The sequence below is a fragment of the Myotis yumanensis genome, unplaced genomic scaffold, assembly GCF_028538775.1.
Source record: "Myotis yumanensis isolate MYYU_CA2020_CCGP unplaced genomic scaffold, mMyoYum1.0.hap1 SCAF_16, whole genome shotgun sequence".
NCBI lineage: Eukaryota > Metazoa > Chordata > Mammalia > Chiroptera > Vespertilionidae > Myotis > Myotis yumanensis.
In genome coordinates, this window is record NW_027223767.1 from 52,870,855 (window position 1) to 52,885,430 (window position 14,576).

At 63.2% G+C, this 14,576-nt stretch overlaps 4 protein-coding genes across 6 annotated transcripts; 2 read left to right on the top strand and 2 right to left on the bottom strand.

The window, feature by feature from the left end:
- The first annotated feature begins 1,008 nt into the window (after positions 1 to 1,008).
- TSPAN10 (tetraspanin 10) lies at positions 1,009 to 2,792 on the top strand. The gene is made up of 3 exons (XM_070395422.1): positions 1,009 to 1,044; positions 1,417 to 1,991; positions 2,438 to 2,792. The coding sequence occupies exons 1-3, from the start codon at positions 1,009 to 1,011 to the stop codon at positions 2,790 to 2,792; spliced, it is 966 nt and encodes a 321-aa protein (XP_070251523.1).
- Positions 2,793 to 4,117: 1,325 nt separating this feature from the next.
- On the bottom strand, positions 4,118 to 9,296 carry PDE6G (phosphodiesterase 6G). Of its 3 annotated transcripts, none has more exons than XM_070394099.1 (5): positions 9,228 to 9,296; positions 7,481 to 7,682; positions 6,092 to 6,297; positions 4,867 to 4,907; positions 4,118 to 4,507 (listed from the first exon to the last, which is right to left on the bottom strand). In XM_070394099.1, exons 3-5 carry the CDS (start codon positions 6,235 to 6,237, stop codon positions 4,431 to 4,433), a joined length of 264 nt encoding a protein of 87 aa, XP_070250200.1. In that variant the 5' UTR covers positions 6,238 to 6,297; positions 7,481 to 7,682; positions 9,228 to 9,296; the 3' UTR covers positions 4,118 to 4,430. The 3 variants fall into 3 exon arrangements, with proteins under 3 accessions (XP_070250200.1, XP_070250201.1, XP_070250202.1); XM_070394100.1 differs by having other exon boundaries at positions 7,481 to 7,554; positions 9,228 to 9,290; XM_070394101.1 differs by lacking the exon at positions 7,481 to 7,682 and having other exon boundaries at positions 9,228 to 9,294.
- OXLD1 (oxidoreductase like domain containing 1) lies at positions 8,723 to 10,218 on the bottom strand. Its single transcript, XM_070394098.1, has 2 exons — positions 10,126 to 10,218; positions 8,723 to 9,295 (listed from the first exon to the last, which is right to left on the bottom strand). The coding sequence occupies exons 1-2, from the start codon at positions 10,183 to 10,185 to the stop codon at positions 8,876 to 8,878; spliced, it is 480 nt and encodes a 159-aa protein (XP_070250199.1). The 5' UTR covers positions 10,186 to 10,218; the 3' UTR covers positions 8,723 to 8,875.
- Positions 10,219 to 10,350: 132 nt separating this feature from the next.
- Positions 10,351 to 14,519, top strand: CCDC137 (coiled-coil domain containing 137). The gene is made up of 6 exons (XM_070393675.1): positions 10,351 to 10,523; positions 10,798 to 10,931; positions 12,048 to 12,267; positions 12,944 to 13,026; positions 13,162 to 13,241; positions 13,367 to 14,519. The coding sequence occupies exons 1-6, from the start codon at positions 10,396 to 10,398 to the stop codon at positions 13,571 to 13,573; spliced, it is 852 nt and encodes a 283-aa protein (XP_070249776.1). The 5' UTR covers positions 10,351 to 10,395; the 3' UTR covers positions 13,574 to 14,519.
- The last annotated feature ends 57 nt before the right edge of the window (positions 14,520 to 14,576 follow it).

A 14,576-nucleotide genomic window follows, 5' to 3' on the forward strand; every position in this document is an offset into this window, starting at 1 on the left:
TGTTTGGGACACATGCTATTCCACTGACTTATTTCATCACCAAATACTTTTATTTTTAAGGAGTGGTTCCATCTCTCACATGTTTTTATTGATTTCAGAGAGGAAGGGAGAGGGAGAAGGAGAGAGAGAGAGAAGCATTGATCAGCTGCCTCCGTAAGCGCCCCAACCGGGGATCAAACCCACAGCCTGGACATGTGTCCTGACCGGGAATTGAACCCATGAACCTTCAGTTTATGGGACAACAATCCAAACAACTGAGCCACACCGCCCGGGGCTACGCTGATTTTCCTTAGGGCGTATTAGGCACTGGGCACAATGGTCACCATGACAAAGTCCTACCCCTTGGGGGTTTTCTGTTTGTTTACTTGTTTGTTGTTTTTTTAATACATACCAGGTGTACCGGTTAATAATGCGGATTTTTTCAATAGATGGAGTTACACATATATTGATATATATGCGATTTGACATGTATGCTATTTTGTTGTATTGCTCCTTCAGGTCACCACTTGTTCCGATCGATGGCACACGCACTTTCTGAGCAGCACTTCAAAAACGTACGAAGTGGAAATTGGGTCTCTGAATGGTCTGCCTCAAAACAAGAAAAGTTCTATTGGGACGGTCTCCACAAATCACCTGAAAGATGGGGGAATGTGTAGCTAGCGATGGACATTACTTTGAATAAAGCACTTTTGATGTTTCTCTTGAAATTATTGTGTTTTCTGTGGATTACAAAATCTGATGGCCATGGGGCAGCCCACCCCTTGGTGCCCACAGAGTGAGGCTGAGAACTGGCTCAGAAAGAAAGGCGGCTGCGTCTGGACAAGCAGGGGCGGTCCTGGGCCCTAAACTGTGACTCCTCACATGATCCCCTCGTGACGCGGCATCGGCTCACCCGGCCCTGAGCTCCCAGCTCCCAGAGTGGTGGGCACAGGACAGCACCGGCCCGCATCTGTGTCCCCGTCAGCGGGGCTGCAGAGACCAGCGCACCAGTCCTGGGGGGCGGGGCGGATGGAGGAGGGGGAGAAGAGCCCCCTGCTGTCCCAGGTGAGTCAGTGCCCTGGAGGCCTCCCCCAGTTGGAGATGTCCCCAGGCCCAAGGCCCGTAGGAGCTGCTAGGATTGGGGTGGGCTGTTCACCTCACCCCGCACCCCGTTTGGACTCTGGGGTGTGGCCCAGCCTTGCCCTTGCATTTGACCTAGTTCGGGGTGCATCCCTGCCCCCAGGAAAGCACGGGGCCTCGGGCCTTCCTCACGTCCTCCCCACCCCCCTCCAACACCCGACTCCTCAGCCCCCTCACCTCCCCGGCGCCCCTTCCCCATGCCCATGTCCCTGGCTGTCTAGGGTCTCCGAAATGCCCCCTCCACTGACCGCTCCCTCGCCCTGCAGGCTCTGAACCCTGGCCCTCCTCCCTCTGCAGGATGCTGGGGGCCAGGAGCCACCCCTCCCTGCCAGCTGCCTGGGCCCAGCGCTCCAGGAGGGACGGGCCTGGAGGGCAGGCCTGGGGGGAGGCAGGGCCCCCTCCCTCCCGCTGAGAAGCAGCTGCCTCCAGTGCCTGATCTTTCTGTCCAACTTCCTCTTCTCTCTGCTCGGCCTGCTGGCCCTGGCCATCGGGCTCTGGGGCCTGGCTGTCAAGGGCTCTCTGGGGAGCAGCTGGGGGGGCCCCCTGCCTGCAGACCCCATGCTGGGGCTGGTGCTGGGGGGGCTGGCGGTCAGCGCGGTGAGCCTGGCCGGCTGCCTGGGCGCCCTCTGTGAGAACACCTGCCTGCTGCGCTGCTTCTCTGGGGGCCTCCTGGCCTTCCTGGTGCTGGAGGCCCTGGCAGGGGCCCTGGTGGTGGCCCTCTGGGGCCCCCTGCAGGCCGGCCTGGAGGGCGCCCTGCACGTGGCCATCACCCACTACCAGGATGACCCTGACCTGTGCTTCCTCATGGACCAAGTCCAGCTCGGGCTGCAGTGCTGTGGGGCGGCCTCCTACCAGGACTGGCAGCAGAACCTGTGAGTCCTCATGCCCAGAGGGGGCACACCCACCCACATGGACTCACTTCTACACACGCCCACGTGGACTCACTCCTACACCCACCCACGTGCACAGTCAGGTGGCCATGCAGAAGCTCAGCCAGCACCTAGGAAGTTACTTTTGGGAGTTTTTTAATAAGGACGGCACACGAACCATCTCAGTGTCAAATGAAAATAGCTTTTAGGTTAATTCAGGATGTTCTCCTGCCACGGTGTGTGCGTGTCTGTGTCTGTGTGCACAATTGTGTGCCTGTGCACGTGTGCATGTGTGGACTCACGTCTGTGTGCCTCATGCGTGTGCATTCAGGCCTGTGTGTGGCCCTGGAAAGGTGTGGAGGTGGGAGGAGGTGTCCCGTGCAGAGTGGGGTCCCCGGACCCTGGGCCCCGCCCTGCACACTGACGCGCCCCCCCCCGCCCCCCCGCAGGTACTTTAACTGCAGCGCCCCGGGCGTCCAGGCCTGCAGCCTGCCCGCCTCCTGCTGCCTCGACCCCCGCGAGGACGGAGCCTCCGTCAACGAACAGTGCGGCTTCGGGGCGCTGGGCCTGGAGGAGGACGCGGCCCAGAGGCTGGTGCACGTGCAGGGCTGCGGCGCGCCGCTCCGCCGGTGGCTGCGCGGGACGGTGCGGGCGGCGGGCTGCCTGGCGATCGCGGCGGCGCTGGTGCAGGGCGCGGAGCTGCTGGTGGCCGCGCACCTGCTGCGGGCCCTGGCCGGCCGCAAGGGGGCGGCGGGGCGCTGCGGACCCCGCGCCGGGGCCCTGTCCGCGCCTGTGTCCGGCTGACCGAGGCTGTGGACGCGCCTTGGACACCCGCCGCGCCGCGGCCCCCCCTCCCGAGGTGCCCACCGCCGCCTGCCGGTCCTGCTAGTCCCCCGAAGCCCGGCCGCCGCCTGATTCCTTTCTTAGAGGCTTTTGCCCCTGGGACCACCCACTGGCAGGGCCGCTCCCTGTAACCTGCCCTGGTCGGAGTACAGGCCATCCCCCCGCGCAGCCTGGCCACCACGGAAGGTGCCCACGAGGCCACCCAGCCCCAGGGTAGGGGCTAATGAAGTCCTGGTGCCCAGCCCCCAACACTGCCAGCTGTGACCCCTGAGCCCTCCCCCCCTCCCCCTCCCTCAGGCCTCTCCCTCTAGAGCAGTGGTTCTCAACCTTTCTAATGCCGCGACCCCTTAATACAGTTCCTCATGTTGTGGTGACCCCCAATTTCATTGTTACAAATTGAACATAATTAAAGCATAGTGATTAATCACAAAACAATATGTAATGACATATGTGTTTTCCGATGGTCTTAGGCGACCCCTGTGAAAGGGTCGTTCGACCCCCCAAAGGGGTCGGGACCCACAGGTTGAGAACCGCTGCTCTAGAGGGCTTGTTTGGGGAGGGAGTACATTCTCGAGAGGCGTCATTCGCACAGTAAATTGCACCGATCTCAATGGGCAGTGAGTTCTTACCATCTAGAGTCCTGCGGACACGCCTTCAGGCCCAGCCCTAGGCCCCAGCGGCTCCCTCGACCCCCCCCACCCCTCCCCACCCTCGCCATCCCTGTGTGGGCTCCTCCCCTTTCTTCAGGGTGGTCTTTTCTGGCTCTCACATACGTGGGGCCCCAGAGGGGCCTTTCCGAGATTGGGATAGTCGCCTCTGGCCACTGCACCTGGCCATGTGGACATGCACTTGCCGTTGGCACAGGTCCCCGTGGGGCGTCTGCTTCTCCTAGGGGTGGTGTCAGGAGCGGAATTGCTGGGTCCCAGGGGCCAGCCTGTCCAGCTCTAGGGGACACGGAGGCAGGGATGGCTGGGCCACTGGTGAGTTGCCCACCATCTCTGTACCTGCTTCCTGCCCTGGCAGGTGGGGATAGGAGTTCCCCCTGCAAGCTGCTGCTGGGCCAGGTCCAGGCCACCTCCTGCTCTGGCCGCCGGGAGTGCGTTCGGCTACCCGCCCTGCCCTGGCCGCGTGTGCCCAGCCACCACAGGTCTAGGTTCAGCGCCCAGTGGATTTTCTTCCCTCTCAGCCTGGCCAGGCCGCTGCTGCCCCACCGCCCTTGCCTTCATCCATACGCTCCTGCAGAAGCAACCTACACCCTCCCAACACCCCCAGACGAGCGAGCGAGCGAGGAGGCATGATCATTTTATTTTGAAACAGGGACAGTGAGCATGGCCACCCACCACGCTGACCCGGCACCAGCCAGCCACGAGTAGTTATGGGCGGAGCTCATCCTGCCCTGGTTTTCCAGCTGCAGGAGGAGAGGGGATGTGGGCCAGCCTCCCGGGAGGACAGGCAGGGCCTGGCCGGCCTGCAAGGGCATCCTGAGGGGAGGCAGGGGCTCCTGATGTTGCTGCCCTTTGAAGGCTCCAGACACGATCTCGCAATCCTGACGCCCGGGCTGGGGTGGGGGGGCCGCAGGGGGTCGGACGGCAGGTGCGGCTAGATGATGCCGTACTGGGCCAGCTCGTGCAGCTCCAGGTGGTTGAAGGCCTCCCACGGGCAGATGACCGTGATGTCTGCGGAGAAGGGGGCCGCTGTCCACACCTCCAGTGGGGAAGACCCACCTCCCAGGACACACCAGCTTTGGGGGTGTCGAGTGGACACCCCGCCCAGGAAGACGGTGGGTGCAGCAGGCCCCAGGGAGGGGCAGCAAGGGCTCCTCCTCCTCTCCCAGCCCCTCCAAGCACCCGGTGAAGCCACTTGTGGGAACGACCCCACTTCAGGGGGACCTCACCTTTGATGTTGGGGAGAAAATGAAGGACAGGCTGGGGGCATCTCTAAGTGAGCCTTGGCCAGGGGAAGCCAGAGGAGGGGGGACCCTGCCTGCTGTGGCAGGTGAGTGGGGAGAACTGGGCGGGACCCGGCATTGTCATACCTGTCCCCAGGCCTTCCATTCCAGGGATGTCGTCCCCAAACCTGCAAGCACAGCGGTCAGGACTGTGGCCACGAAGAGAGTGGAATGGGGTGGGGGGTGTCTGCCCTCAAATGCAGGTGTCTGAGTGTGGAGTGTGGGTGTGCGGGTGTCTGAGTGTGGAGTGTGGGGTGTGCAGGTGTCTGAGTGTGGAGTGTGGGGTGTGCGGGTGTCTGAGTGTGGAGTGTGGGTGTGTGGGTGTCTGAGTGTGGAGTGTAGGGTGTGCAGGTGCCTGAGTGTGGAGTGTGGGGTGTGCAGGTGTCTGAGTGTGGGGTGTGCAGGTGTCTGAGTGTGGAGTGTGTGGGTGTGCGGGTGTCTGAGTGTGGAGTGTGGGGTATTCGGGTGTCTGAGTGTGGAGTGTGGGGTGTGCGGGTGTCTGAGTGTGGAGTGTGGGGTGTGCGGGTGTCTGAGTGTGGAGTGTGGGGTGTGCGGGTGTCTGAGTGTGGGGTGTGTGGGTGTGCAGGTGCCTGAGTGTGGAGTGTGTGGGTGTGCGGGTATCTGAGTGTGGAGTGTGTGGGTGTGCGGGTGTGCAGGTGTCTGAGTGTGGAGTGTGTGGGTGTGCGGGTGTCTGAGTGTGGAGTGTGTGGGTGTGCGGGTGTCTGAGTGTGGAGTGTGTGGGTGTGCGGGTGTGCAGGTGCCTGAGTGTGGAGTGTGGGGTGTGCGGGTGTCTGAGTGTGGAGTGTGGGGTGTGCGGGTGTCTGAGTGTGGAGTGTGTGGGTGTGCGGGTGTCTGAGTGTGGAGTGTGGGGTGTGCAGGTGTCTGAGTGTGGAGTGTGTGGGGTGTGCGGGTGTCTGAGTGTGGAGTGTGTGGCGTGTGCGGGTGTCTGAGTGTGGAGTGTGGGGTGTGCGGGTATCTGAGTGTGGAGTGTGGGGTGTGCAGGTGCCTGAGTGTGGAGTGTGGGCTGTGCGTGTGTGCAGGGACCATACTGGTGGCTGTGATGGAGTCGAGATGACAGTGAGCCCGCTTTCTGGGCCTGTTTGGCAATAACAACTGGAGACAGTGACAGGAGCCCCCCACCCCCCACTCCTCTCCCCTCCTGCTGGGAGTGGGGCGCCCTGAGACAGGCCCTGCTCGGGCTCTCCAGACCCCGTAGAGGACAATGGAACCACCTCCACCAGCAAAGGATGGCTGAGCCCCCGCCCCGGCCTCCCTGCCGGGCCCCTCCAGCCCCTTCCCCAGCTCTGCTTACCCTTGGACACCTTTCTTGGGGGGCTTGCTCTTGAACTGCCTGGTTTGCCGCTGCTTAAATTTGGGGGGCCCTTTCCTGGGAGTGACGGGGCCCCCCGTCACCCTGGTGGCCGAGCGGATCTCGGCCTTGGGCGGCTCCAGGTTCATGGCCAGGCTGGCAGAGACCCTGTGGCGACCTTGGGCTTCTGGACTCCCTCACGCTGGGCGCTGGGGGCAGACCAGGTGGGGATCCCAGTCAGCCTCCTGCTTCCAACCCACCAGAGGGAACCCCCAAGTGTGAGACCTAGGGGCCCTCAGCCTGGCCGACAGCAGCCCCTGCCACCTGCATGCAGGGCTGCACTGGGGCCACACGGGAATGCAGTGCTGGAGGCCCCCGAGTGCACCCCTCCGCCCTGAGGCTGGGACGTGCTATCCCATTCACCCGGCAGCGCCAATGAAGGGGGACCCGAGAGAAGGGGGCGGGATGCCGGCAGGGAAGGGGCCGGTCTCACAGGAGACGCTGCGCTGAGCTGTGGCAGTGTCTTCCCAGCCGCTCACTGTGCTCGGAGCTCCCTGTGGGCGCCAGTGTCACCTGTTGGTGTCCGTGCAACACCGGCCAGGTGACCTCCTCTCCCCTGGGCCACTCCCCGATGCCCTAAGCCCAGTGACCCTGGCCCAGAACAAGGGCAGCTGGGCTTCCTCTAAGCCTATTAGCAGCAGAGGGAGACTAATCCCTCGGCCACTGGGGCCCAGGAGGTTCAGGGCCTAAGCAGGTGACAGACAGGAGTGCGGTGCCCACAGCACAGGCCCAGGCGCCGTCCCTTGGGTCCCCTTTTTGTCCCCAGTCTGATGGGCTGCAATGCTGGAGTCCAGCCTTGGGCTGCCAACAGCCACCTGCTGGCTGACACCAAGTGAGAAGCAAGGACAGGTCGTCCCGCTGGGAAGGAAGGCTCAGTGGTGGGTGCTGGGTGCCTGGGATTGGGGTGGCCCTGCCATGGACCTTCCCTCCCTAAGATTCAGCCTCTGTGCTGAGACCAGAACCAGCCCAGGAGGGTCCCAGGAGGACAGCAGCAGGCCTGGCCAGGTCCTTTCCTCAGTCCTGGGCCCCGGGCCTGGCGTGGACAGCTCTGTGCCCCAAGGGAGCTCCAGGAGCAGATGCTGTTCCCATGGAAACTGCTGCCTGAGCTGCCCCTCAAGTTGACTGGGCACGTGAGACCCAGAGTGTCGCTGGCCTGGGGACGGCCTGCACCTCGCTTGACTTGGGGGAGCAGAGGTGACTGGCTGCGCATCCTCTGACCCAGGCCTCAGCGTGGTGGTGAAACGCCGCCCGCTCCCCACCCTCTGCGCAGCCGCCCACGAACACCCTTGGGTGGGGGGCTGCCAGGAAAGGCAGCGGGAGGTCACTACTCACCAGGCACTGGGCAGGTCTCAGGGGGCCAGCGGTGTGAGGGCGGCCTCCCTCGCCAGGGTCAGCGGGCATTTATCCTGCTGCCGGGTAAGCCGATTAGCACTGTCCCCTGACGCCACGCTAATGAGCTTGCCGGGGCCGCTGGGGTGGGCACTGCCCAGGATTCCAGGGGCCTGAAGGGAGGGCGAGCTAGCAAGCTAGGGAGCTAGGGACGGGCCAGGACAGGGAGGGAAGTGTGATCAGGACAGGGAGCAGGGCAGGACTCTCTCCTGAAGCAGCTCTTCTTCGAGACAAAAACAAAGCACAACGCTGCTGCTGTCCTGGCCTCCCCACCTCAGTCCAGTCCCGACGTCCAGAAAACCGCCTTCATGCCGCCTGCAGGTGGCCCACAGCGGAGTCAGGCCTGGGGACCCCGTGGGCTCTGCGCTGGGAGGTGGACCCGCTGTGCGCCCCGCGTTCCCTGCTGGGGCCCACACAGCACCTTACAAGACCCCATGGGATCCCAGGAGGAATTAGCACCCCCTTCTTTGGTTTCACATCAAAGGGGAGGCCTGTTTGTCAGCTCAAATCCCTCGTGAAGTCGTGTTACCACCTGAGCTTTTCCCTTCAATGAGGCAATAAACCGGCATAAATTCTTTTAATCCTTGCCCTGCCCCGGCCACTAGCATCGGAGCTTGCGATTGCTGGGGTGGGGGATGAGGCGGGAAATTTCCATGGATGCGGATGAGGGAAGATAGGGATGGGCAGCGAGGGCCCTAAGATAAAGTCCCACTTGGGCCGATGGTCCCAGGGCCAGGTCTGCAGCCAAGGACCAGGCCGGTGTCGGGACGCTGGTTCTAGGGTTAATGCCTGAGGCCTCCTAGTCCTTCCCTGGCCACCTGCCTGGGAGGCTGGGCCTAAGTGAGCTGGAAGGACCGCTGGCTCCGTGCTCAGGCCCCTGCAGACTGATTGGCAGCTGGCTACTTGGCTGGCAGACGGGTGTCTCCTCAAGGACAAATGGGGAATGTTCTGGGCTGCCAAGGGCACCTTCCTGGGAGCAGACAGTCCTCCCTCTGCCCCACAGCTGACCTCCGGCAGGACTCCTGGATGCGGGACACGGAAGGGGGCCCTGGGCTCAGTGTCATCTGAATATTCAAGGAAGAGTCTTATTTCACCCACAGGCTGGTGCGACGGCAGGTGCTTAGGGACCAACTGAGGACACCTGCTCTCCGCCGAGGCCACAGCAGCCGCTCAGACCACAAAGCCTCTAGTCTCAGCAGCAGGGAGCTTATTTATTTTCAGGCCAAGTTGATTCCCACCCGACACAAGCCCCATGAAGCCGCCCGGGACAGAGGGGCCGCGCGCTGCTGGGCAGGAGCTCGGGCTCCCGCGGGTGAGCTGTCGGCGGGGCCGGGCCGCTCAGCCTCTGGTCCTCATGCGGAGCTGGATCTCCGTCCGGAGGAAGGCCTTGAGGTTCTCGTCGGCCACGTGCTCCTGCAGGGCGGCCAGGGCCCGCTCCCCGCCGTCCTGGTAGTGCTGCAGCAGCGCCTCTGCGTAGTCCACCCACACGCAGTTGGGGCAGCCGCTCATGCAGCAGTTTGTGGGGGGCTGCAGCTCAGGTGGCAGGGGGTACGGGGCCTCCGAGGTGCTCCCGCCGGGCAGGGAGGACTCAGGATGCCTGGTGCCGTCGGCACCTGCTTGGGAGCCCTCCTCCCCATGGTCCCTCCCGAACTCTCTACGGCCTTCGCAGACCAGGATCCAGGCACGGTACCTGTGCAGAGTGCTGCCGCCTCCAGGAAGCCCGCGGCACCGCTCCCAGCTGGCGAGGCGGCCTGGCCCCTAAGAACGCAAATAAGCCTATGAGCCTCCAGGAAGCTGTTCAGGCCTGGCCCGGCTGCAGCTCCAGGGGAATCTCGGCCTCTGGGCTGTGGCCAAGGCTCCGCAGTCTTCTCTGCTTCCTCACTTCCCATGTGACCTTAGACAAGTCTAGACTCGGTTTCCACCTGTAACCGGATGTGATGGTTGGCATGACGACATGATGCGACTGAAGAGAAGTGCTGGTTTCAGGGCCTGTCACTGGAATGCATTCCAGCAGATGGAGGGTGGGGGGAAGCTCGGCACCTCCAGCCAAGCCCCCTCTCCCTCCACCCAGCACAGAGGGCCCGTGCCCTCTGACCTTCTCACTGACCGCATCACCCGTCGTCCTGTTTCCGTCGCAGGAGAAGCCCGGGCGGCCCGGGTCACCTGCCTCCTCCAGCCCCGGGGCCCCCTCCCCGCTCCACGTGTCTCCAGGGCACTGAAAACCAAGACTCAGCCCGAACTATGTCGCCAGCACCTGCGAGGACCATGAGCTCCCTGTTCACGGCGGCCTCCCCAAAGGGCGCGCATGCAGCAGGCGCTCCTAGATATGGCCGAGCGGGTGGACGAGCCAGAACCCGCTGGCCCAATCGCAGGGCTCGGCCCAGAAGCAAAGCAGCCCTCCTCCCCGACAGGGAGCGGGCCTAGCAGGAGCAGCACGAGGAGCCGCGTCCAAGGCTGCCCTGCCCGCCGGCGGCGCGGGCTGCAGCGCGGTCCCTGGGAAACGGGGAGGCCGAGATTTCTCCGGTCTGTGCCGCCCCGGCCCCGCGCCCACCCTCACCACGCGGTCCCCATCCCCGCCAGGTACTCACCGAGCACAGGGAAGCTGAGGCCGCCGCCCGGCCGCCCGCGGCTATGCTCCGCAGCAGCATCGCCCGCGGCCCGACCCATTGCGCACGCGCGCTCCAGTCTCCGCCCCTTCCGGGCCGTGAGCGGCGACCACTTTAGCCAATCGCGACTCCGCTAGGTGCTCCACCGCCCCAATGAGCGTGGGGCTGGGTGCAGGAAGTGGAAGTGGCTGTCTTGGGGCAGGACCGCCCGCGAGAGAGGAAGTAGCTTCTCCCCGACCCTGGCGCGTGCAGATGGCGGGAGCCAGGCTCCGAGCAGCGGGCCCCCCGAGGACAGGGAGGCCTGGGGGTCCGGAGCGGCCGCAGGGGCGGCGGCAGCAGCTGCTGGGGAAGCAGTCGGCGCCGTGGCCCAGGCCGCGGAGGTGGGTCTCTCCCCCTGCCGGGCCCCTCGCGTTCTGCCCTGTCCGTGCCGCGAGGGGAGGCGCGAAGGAGGGGACACTGCCACCTTCCAGGGTGCCGTCTTGGCCATCCTGGGCGAGGCCAGGGAGCGGCGGTCCCTGGGGCGCTCGGAGCGTTCTGCGGGTGAGGATGCTGCCTCGGCCCGCGTGCCCAATGCAGCGGGGCGGCCTGCAAAGCTTCGTTTTCTCTGCTTCTGCTGGACGTAGGACACATCTCACCCCGTGTTCTCCTTCTTAGCCAAGAAAAGAAGAGAGTGAATTGCAAGCCCAAGAACCAGGATGAACAGGAGATCCCTTTCCGTCTCCGGGAGATTATGAGGAGCCGCCAGGAAATGAAAAACCCCGTCAGTAACAAGAGGAGGAAGAAAGAGGGTAATGTGCGGGCCCGTGTGGGTGGCAATAGAGCGTCACTGCCCAAATAGCCGAGGGCCTGCCAGGGGCCCGAGGGGGCGGGGCGGGGGCGGGGCGAGGGCTGACCCCAGGCCGGCGTCTCCAGGGCCACCGCCGCCTCTGGTTTCAGAAGAGGCTCCAGGGGAGCCCTGGGCCTGGGGTGAGCAGCATTCACTTCCCCCAAGAGCAGGGGACCCGTCGGACGGGAGGTCGGTGCAGATGTACTTTGAGGGAAGCTCACTGTGTAGCGAGGGAGGGAGGGTGGACAGGGCCAGCCAGTGAGCCTCTTGTGAGGGAGAATGCGGGGAGCAGTGGGGGTGTCGGGGTAAGGAGGGCAGTGAGGAGGCTCACTCGGACAAACTGACCCATCACACCCCTCCCCCAGGCCAGGCCAGTGCCCTCCACCAGCTTCTGCCAGAGGTGGCCCTTCGCACGTGTGCTGGAACGGAGTTTCTGTTTTGTGTAGACGTGTTTGTTCTCCCAAATGTAGGACTGATTTTGCAGCACTGCTGCTGGGTAATTTAACCTAAATCTCGGGCTTTTTGAAAGATAAACTCACATATGTGGTAAAATCAGGCCGTTCTGAGGGGTATGAGGCACAGCCTCCTCCCCCTAAAGAAACCACGGCTCCTGCTTCGTACCTTCCAGAGCCTGCATGAGCCTCCTCGTCCGTGTGACGTGAGGGCGAGCTGCCCTCTACACGTTCCGCGTGCAGTGGGCTTTATGGCCTGTCCACACCCCTGTGCGAGCTCCCCTGTGCGAGCTCCCCTGTGCTCTCCTCTGACCGGGGTGGGGAGGCCCCTGCGTGAGCACAGGGACTCACTCAGGACCACCTACTGATGGACGTTAGGTGGCTTCCTGTTTCCTTTCTCAGCTGAGCTGACATCTCCGACATGTACCAGGGGCCTGGGGCGACCCCGTCCCTGTGGGTGCCCCCAGGATGGGCATTGTACAAACTCGTCGGCCACAGTCGTTGGGCTGCTCCCTCCTGAGCCTGGTGTTCCCTTCCTGTGGCCTTGGGAGGGGGGTGACCATGGCAACCGGACTGGGACCACCACTCCTCCCGGCCCCTCATGCCTCATCTCCCTTTACCCGCAGCCCAGGCGGCCTTCAGAAAGACGCTGGAGAAGGAGGCGAGGGGAGTGGATCCAGACATCGCGGTCCCCAAGTTCAAGCGGAAGAAGTGGGAGTCCGACGGCGCCTACATCCAGCGCATGGAGCAGGAGGCCCAGCACGTGCTGTTCCTCAGCAAAAACCAGGCCGACCAGCAGCCTGAGGCGCAGGTGGCTCCCAAGAAGAAGTCCGAGGGGAAGAAAGCGTGAGTGGGGGCTGGAGGGGCTTGGGGTCCCATGATGGTTTTCTGTTGCCAGGGACAACCCCACCCTGTGATTCACGGAAAGAAGTTGAGAACCCTGGTCACCTCGGGGGTCAGGGAGGCTCTGACCCAGGAACTCAGGGCCCAGCTTTGTCTCTGTGTTTCTCTGGAAAGGCATCAAGGGGGACCAAGAGCCCGCTGTCCAGCCAGGCTGGTTGGTGTCGGGAGCTGGAGAAAGGATGAGGCTCAGTGTCCTCCAGGACCATGCCTACCCCGTGGGAATCAGGGCTGTGGGTGGGGGTCTGGGTGAGGCTGACACGCAGCCCTGGGGTTCCCCCTCTGGTCAGCAGGTGCCACTGTCTGTCCCTGGACCAGGACTGGGATTCTGTTCCCAATGTCACCTTTCTTGTCCAGAGGAGATTTGAGAGCCCTTAGCAGTGACTCCTATTAGCCTCAGTTCCTCGTGTGTAAAGAGGAGGTGCCGGCGTCTCTGTCTTACAGGTTGGCTGGCGGGGTGCAGCGCCCTCTCTGGTGGACAGCTGTGGGGTGAAGGATTGGGGACTTGAGGCAGCCGGCTGGGCTCTGCCTCGGGCGTCCCTCGAGGGCGGGGTGACCCTCACCGCCTCCTGAGTCCAGTGAAATGAGTTGGGAACCTGCCGGGTTGTGCTTTCTCCCCCAGGTTCCAGAAGCGGCGGCGGGATAAAGTCCGGAAGAAAAGACAGGAAAAGGCAGCGGAGAGGCTGGAGCAGGAGCTGCTCAGAGGTGGCTCATCCTGAGGGGACTGTCAGCCTAGGTGGGGGTGGGGCCGGCGGCACCAATGTGCCCCCCGGGTCGGTGGGTGGGCACCCAGCGGCTCAGGTGGCAGCAGGCCTCAGGCGTGCTCCTCTGCCCCTCTAGACACTGTGAAGTTTGGTGAGGTCGCCCTGCAGCCCCCTGAGCTGACCGCCAAGCCCAGGAAGAGCGTGAGCACCGGCCAGGTGAGGAGGGCCGGGGGCTTCCCTGGCTGCCACCAGGGAGTGCGGTTCCCACGGGGCCTAACAGCTCCGGACCAGGCTCTGTCACCTCCTCCCTGACCCTGTGCCGCCTTCTGTCTGGTCCTCAGCCTGGCAAGAAATCCCTGATGCTGGCGATGCTTTTGAGCCCTGGCGGTGTGTCCCAGCCCCCACCCACCTCCATGGCCCGACAGCGGATCGTGGCGGAGGAGAGAGAGCGGGCTGTGCAGGCCTACAGGGCGATAAAGAAGCGGCAGCAGCAGGGGCCTCAGTCAGCCCATCTCCCTCCCAGGAAGAAGCCAGAGACCTGCCTTTGAGAGACTAGGGTTCCAGCACTGGGTGGGGGGGAGGGGCAGGGGGTCCCCAAATCAGTCCTTTCCCTGGATGCCCCCCCGGACACAGCCTGGTGCACCAGCTCCTGAGTTCGGGAAAGGGCTCCACTTTCTGCTCTCATTTTTTCCTCCCTGAAGACCACTCTTTCACATGAGATCATCTGCCAGGCCCTTGTCCAGGGGACATCACCTGTGCCGAGCTGCCATAGAAGGGGCCAGTGCCTGGTTGAGTCCCAGCCAGTCACACCCGGCACCGTTCCCGAGCCTAGCATCACCCTCAGCTGTTCTGCACACACAAGTCCAGGCTGAGACAACCGCGGGCCAACCCCATAACCCATAATCCCAACCCCAGGTGCCAAGTGACTGTAGATGCTGTGGACTCGGGTCACCCACATCCATCGCAGGCTCCCGGGGCCCCCCAGTGCAGGGGGGCGGGGGGGCGGGGGCAGGACCATGACCATGAGGAGTGGTCGGCATCTACACCGCCGGCTCCCAGTGCCAGTTTAGTCCCCACAGAGGCAGCTGGAGTCCGTCCAGGCCTTGGTTCTGATGTGGAGCCCAATGACAGCACCACCCCAAGGGGCGTGGCAGCAGGGAGCCTTTCTCACTGGAGCCGCTGGGCAGCTGTCAGTCCTCCAAAGAGACCGGGTACCTTTCAACAGTGACCTGGCCTGGGCTCCCAGCTCAGGTGCAAGGCGCCCTCTCCCTGCCTGTGGCAGGAGTCGTTCCTGTCAGAGACCTCTGTTCCCTCTGGTGGGGGTGGTACTTAGAGACCAACGTCTGGGATCTAGGAATGCGGATGCTGAGATGTCGTTTCTAGACCATTTTTGCAGACAGGCCTTAGGAATATACTTTTAAAAATGTATATATGTAACTTTAAAGTTCTGAGTTTATAGATATTTACTATTAAATTTTAATATTTTAAGTTTTACTTCTGTCTTTGTATCTTTTACACTGAAAATGTTTCACGGATACACTTTATCCTCCA

What these genes read in the sequence shown, in the direction of transcription:
- TSPAN10 (XM_070395422.1), top strand. Translation starts at nt 1,009, where the DNA reads ATGGAGGAGGGGGAGAAGAGCCCCCTGCTGTCCCAG. An exon ending in AGAGCCCCCTGCTGTCCCAG is followed by an intron (nt 1,045 to 1,416) that starts GTGAGTCAGTGC and finishes CTCCCTCTGCAG; the next exon opens with GATGCTGGGGGCCAGGAGCC. An exon ending in CAGGACTGGCAGCAGAACCT is followed by an intron (nt 1,992 to 2,437) that starts GTGAGTCCTCAT and finishes GCCCCCCCGCAG; the next exon opens with GTACTTTAACTGCAGCGCCC.
- PDE6G (XM_070394099.1), bottom strand. Translation starts at nt 6,237, where the DNA reads ATGAACCTGGAGCCGCCCAAGGCCGAGATCCGCTCGGCCACCAGGGTG. An exon ending in CCCAAGAAAGGTGTCCAAGG is followed by an intron (nt 4,908 to 6,091) that starts GTAAGCAGAGCT and finishes CTGTGCTTGCAG; the next exon opens with GTTTGGGGACGACATCCCTG. An exon ending in AATGGAAGGCCTGGGGACAG is followed by an intron (nt 4,508 to 4,866) that starts GTATGACAATGC and finishes CCTTCTCCGCAG; the next exon opens with ACATCACGGTCATCTGCCCG.
- OXLD1 (XM_070394098.1), bottom strand. Translation starts at nt 10,185, where the DNA reads ATGCTGCTGCGGAGCATAGCCGCGGGCGGCCGGGCGGCGGCCTCAGCT. An exon ending in CCTCAGCTTCCCTGTGCTCG is followed by an intron (nt 9,296 to 10,125) that starts GTGAGTACCTGG and finishes TTGCGTTCTTAG; the next exon opens with GGGCCAGGCCGCCTCGCCAG.
- CCDC137 (XM_070393675.1), top strand. Translation starts at nt 10,396, where the DNA reads ATGGCGGGAGCCAGGCTCCGAGCAGCGGGCCCCCCGAGGACAGGGAGG. An exon ending in CCGTGGCCCAGGCCGCGGAG is followed by an intron (nt 10,524 to 10,797) that starts GTGGGTCTCTCC and finishes TCTCCTTCTTAG; the next exon opens with CCAAGAAAAGAAGAGAGTGA. An exon ending in AAGTCCGAGGGGAAGAAAGC is followed by an intron (nt 12,268 to 12,943) that starts GTGAGTGGGGGC and finishes TTTCTCCCCCAG; the next exon opens with GTTCCAGAAGCGGCGGCGGG.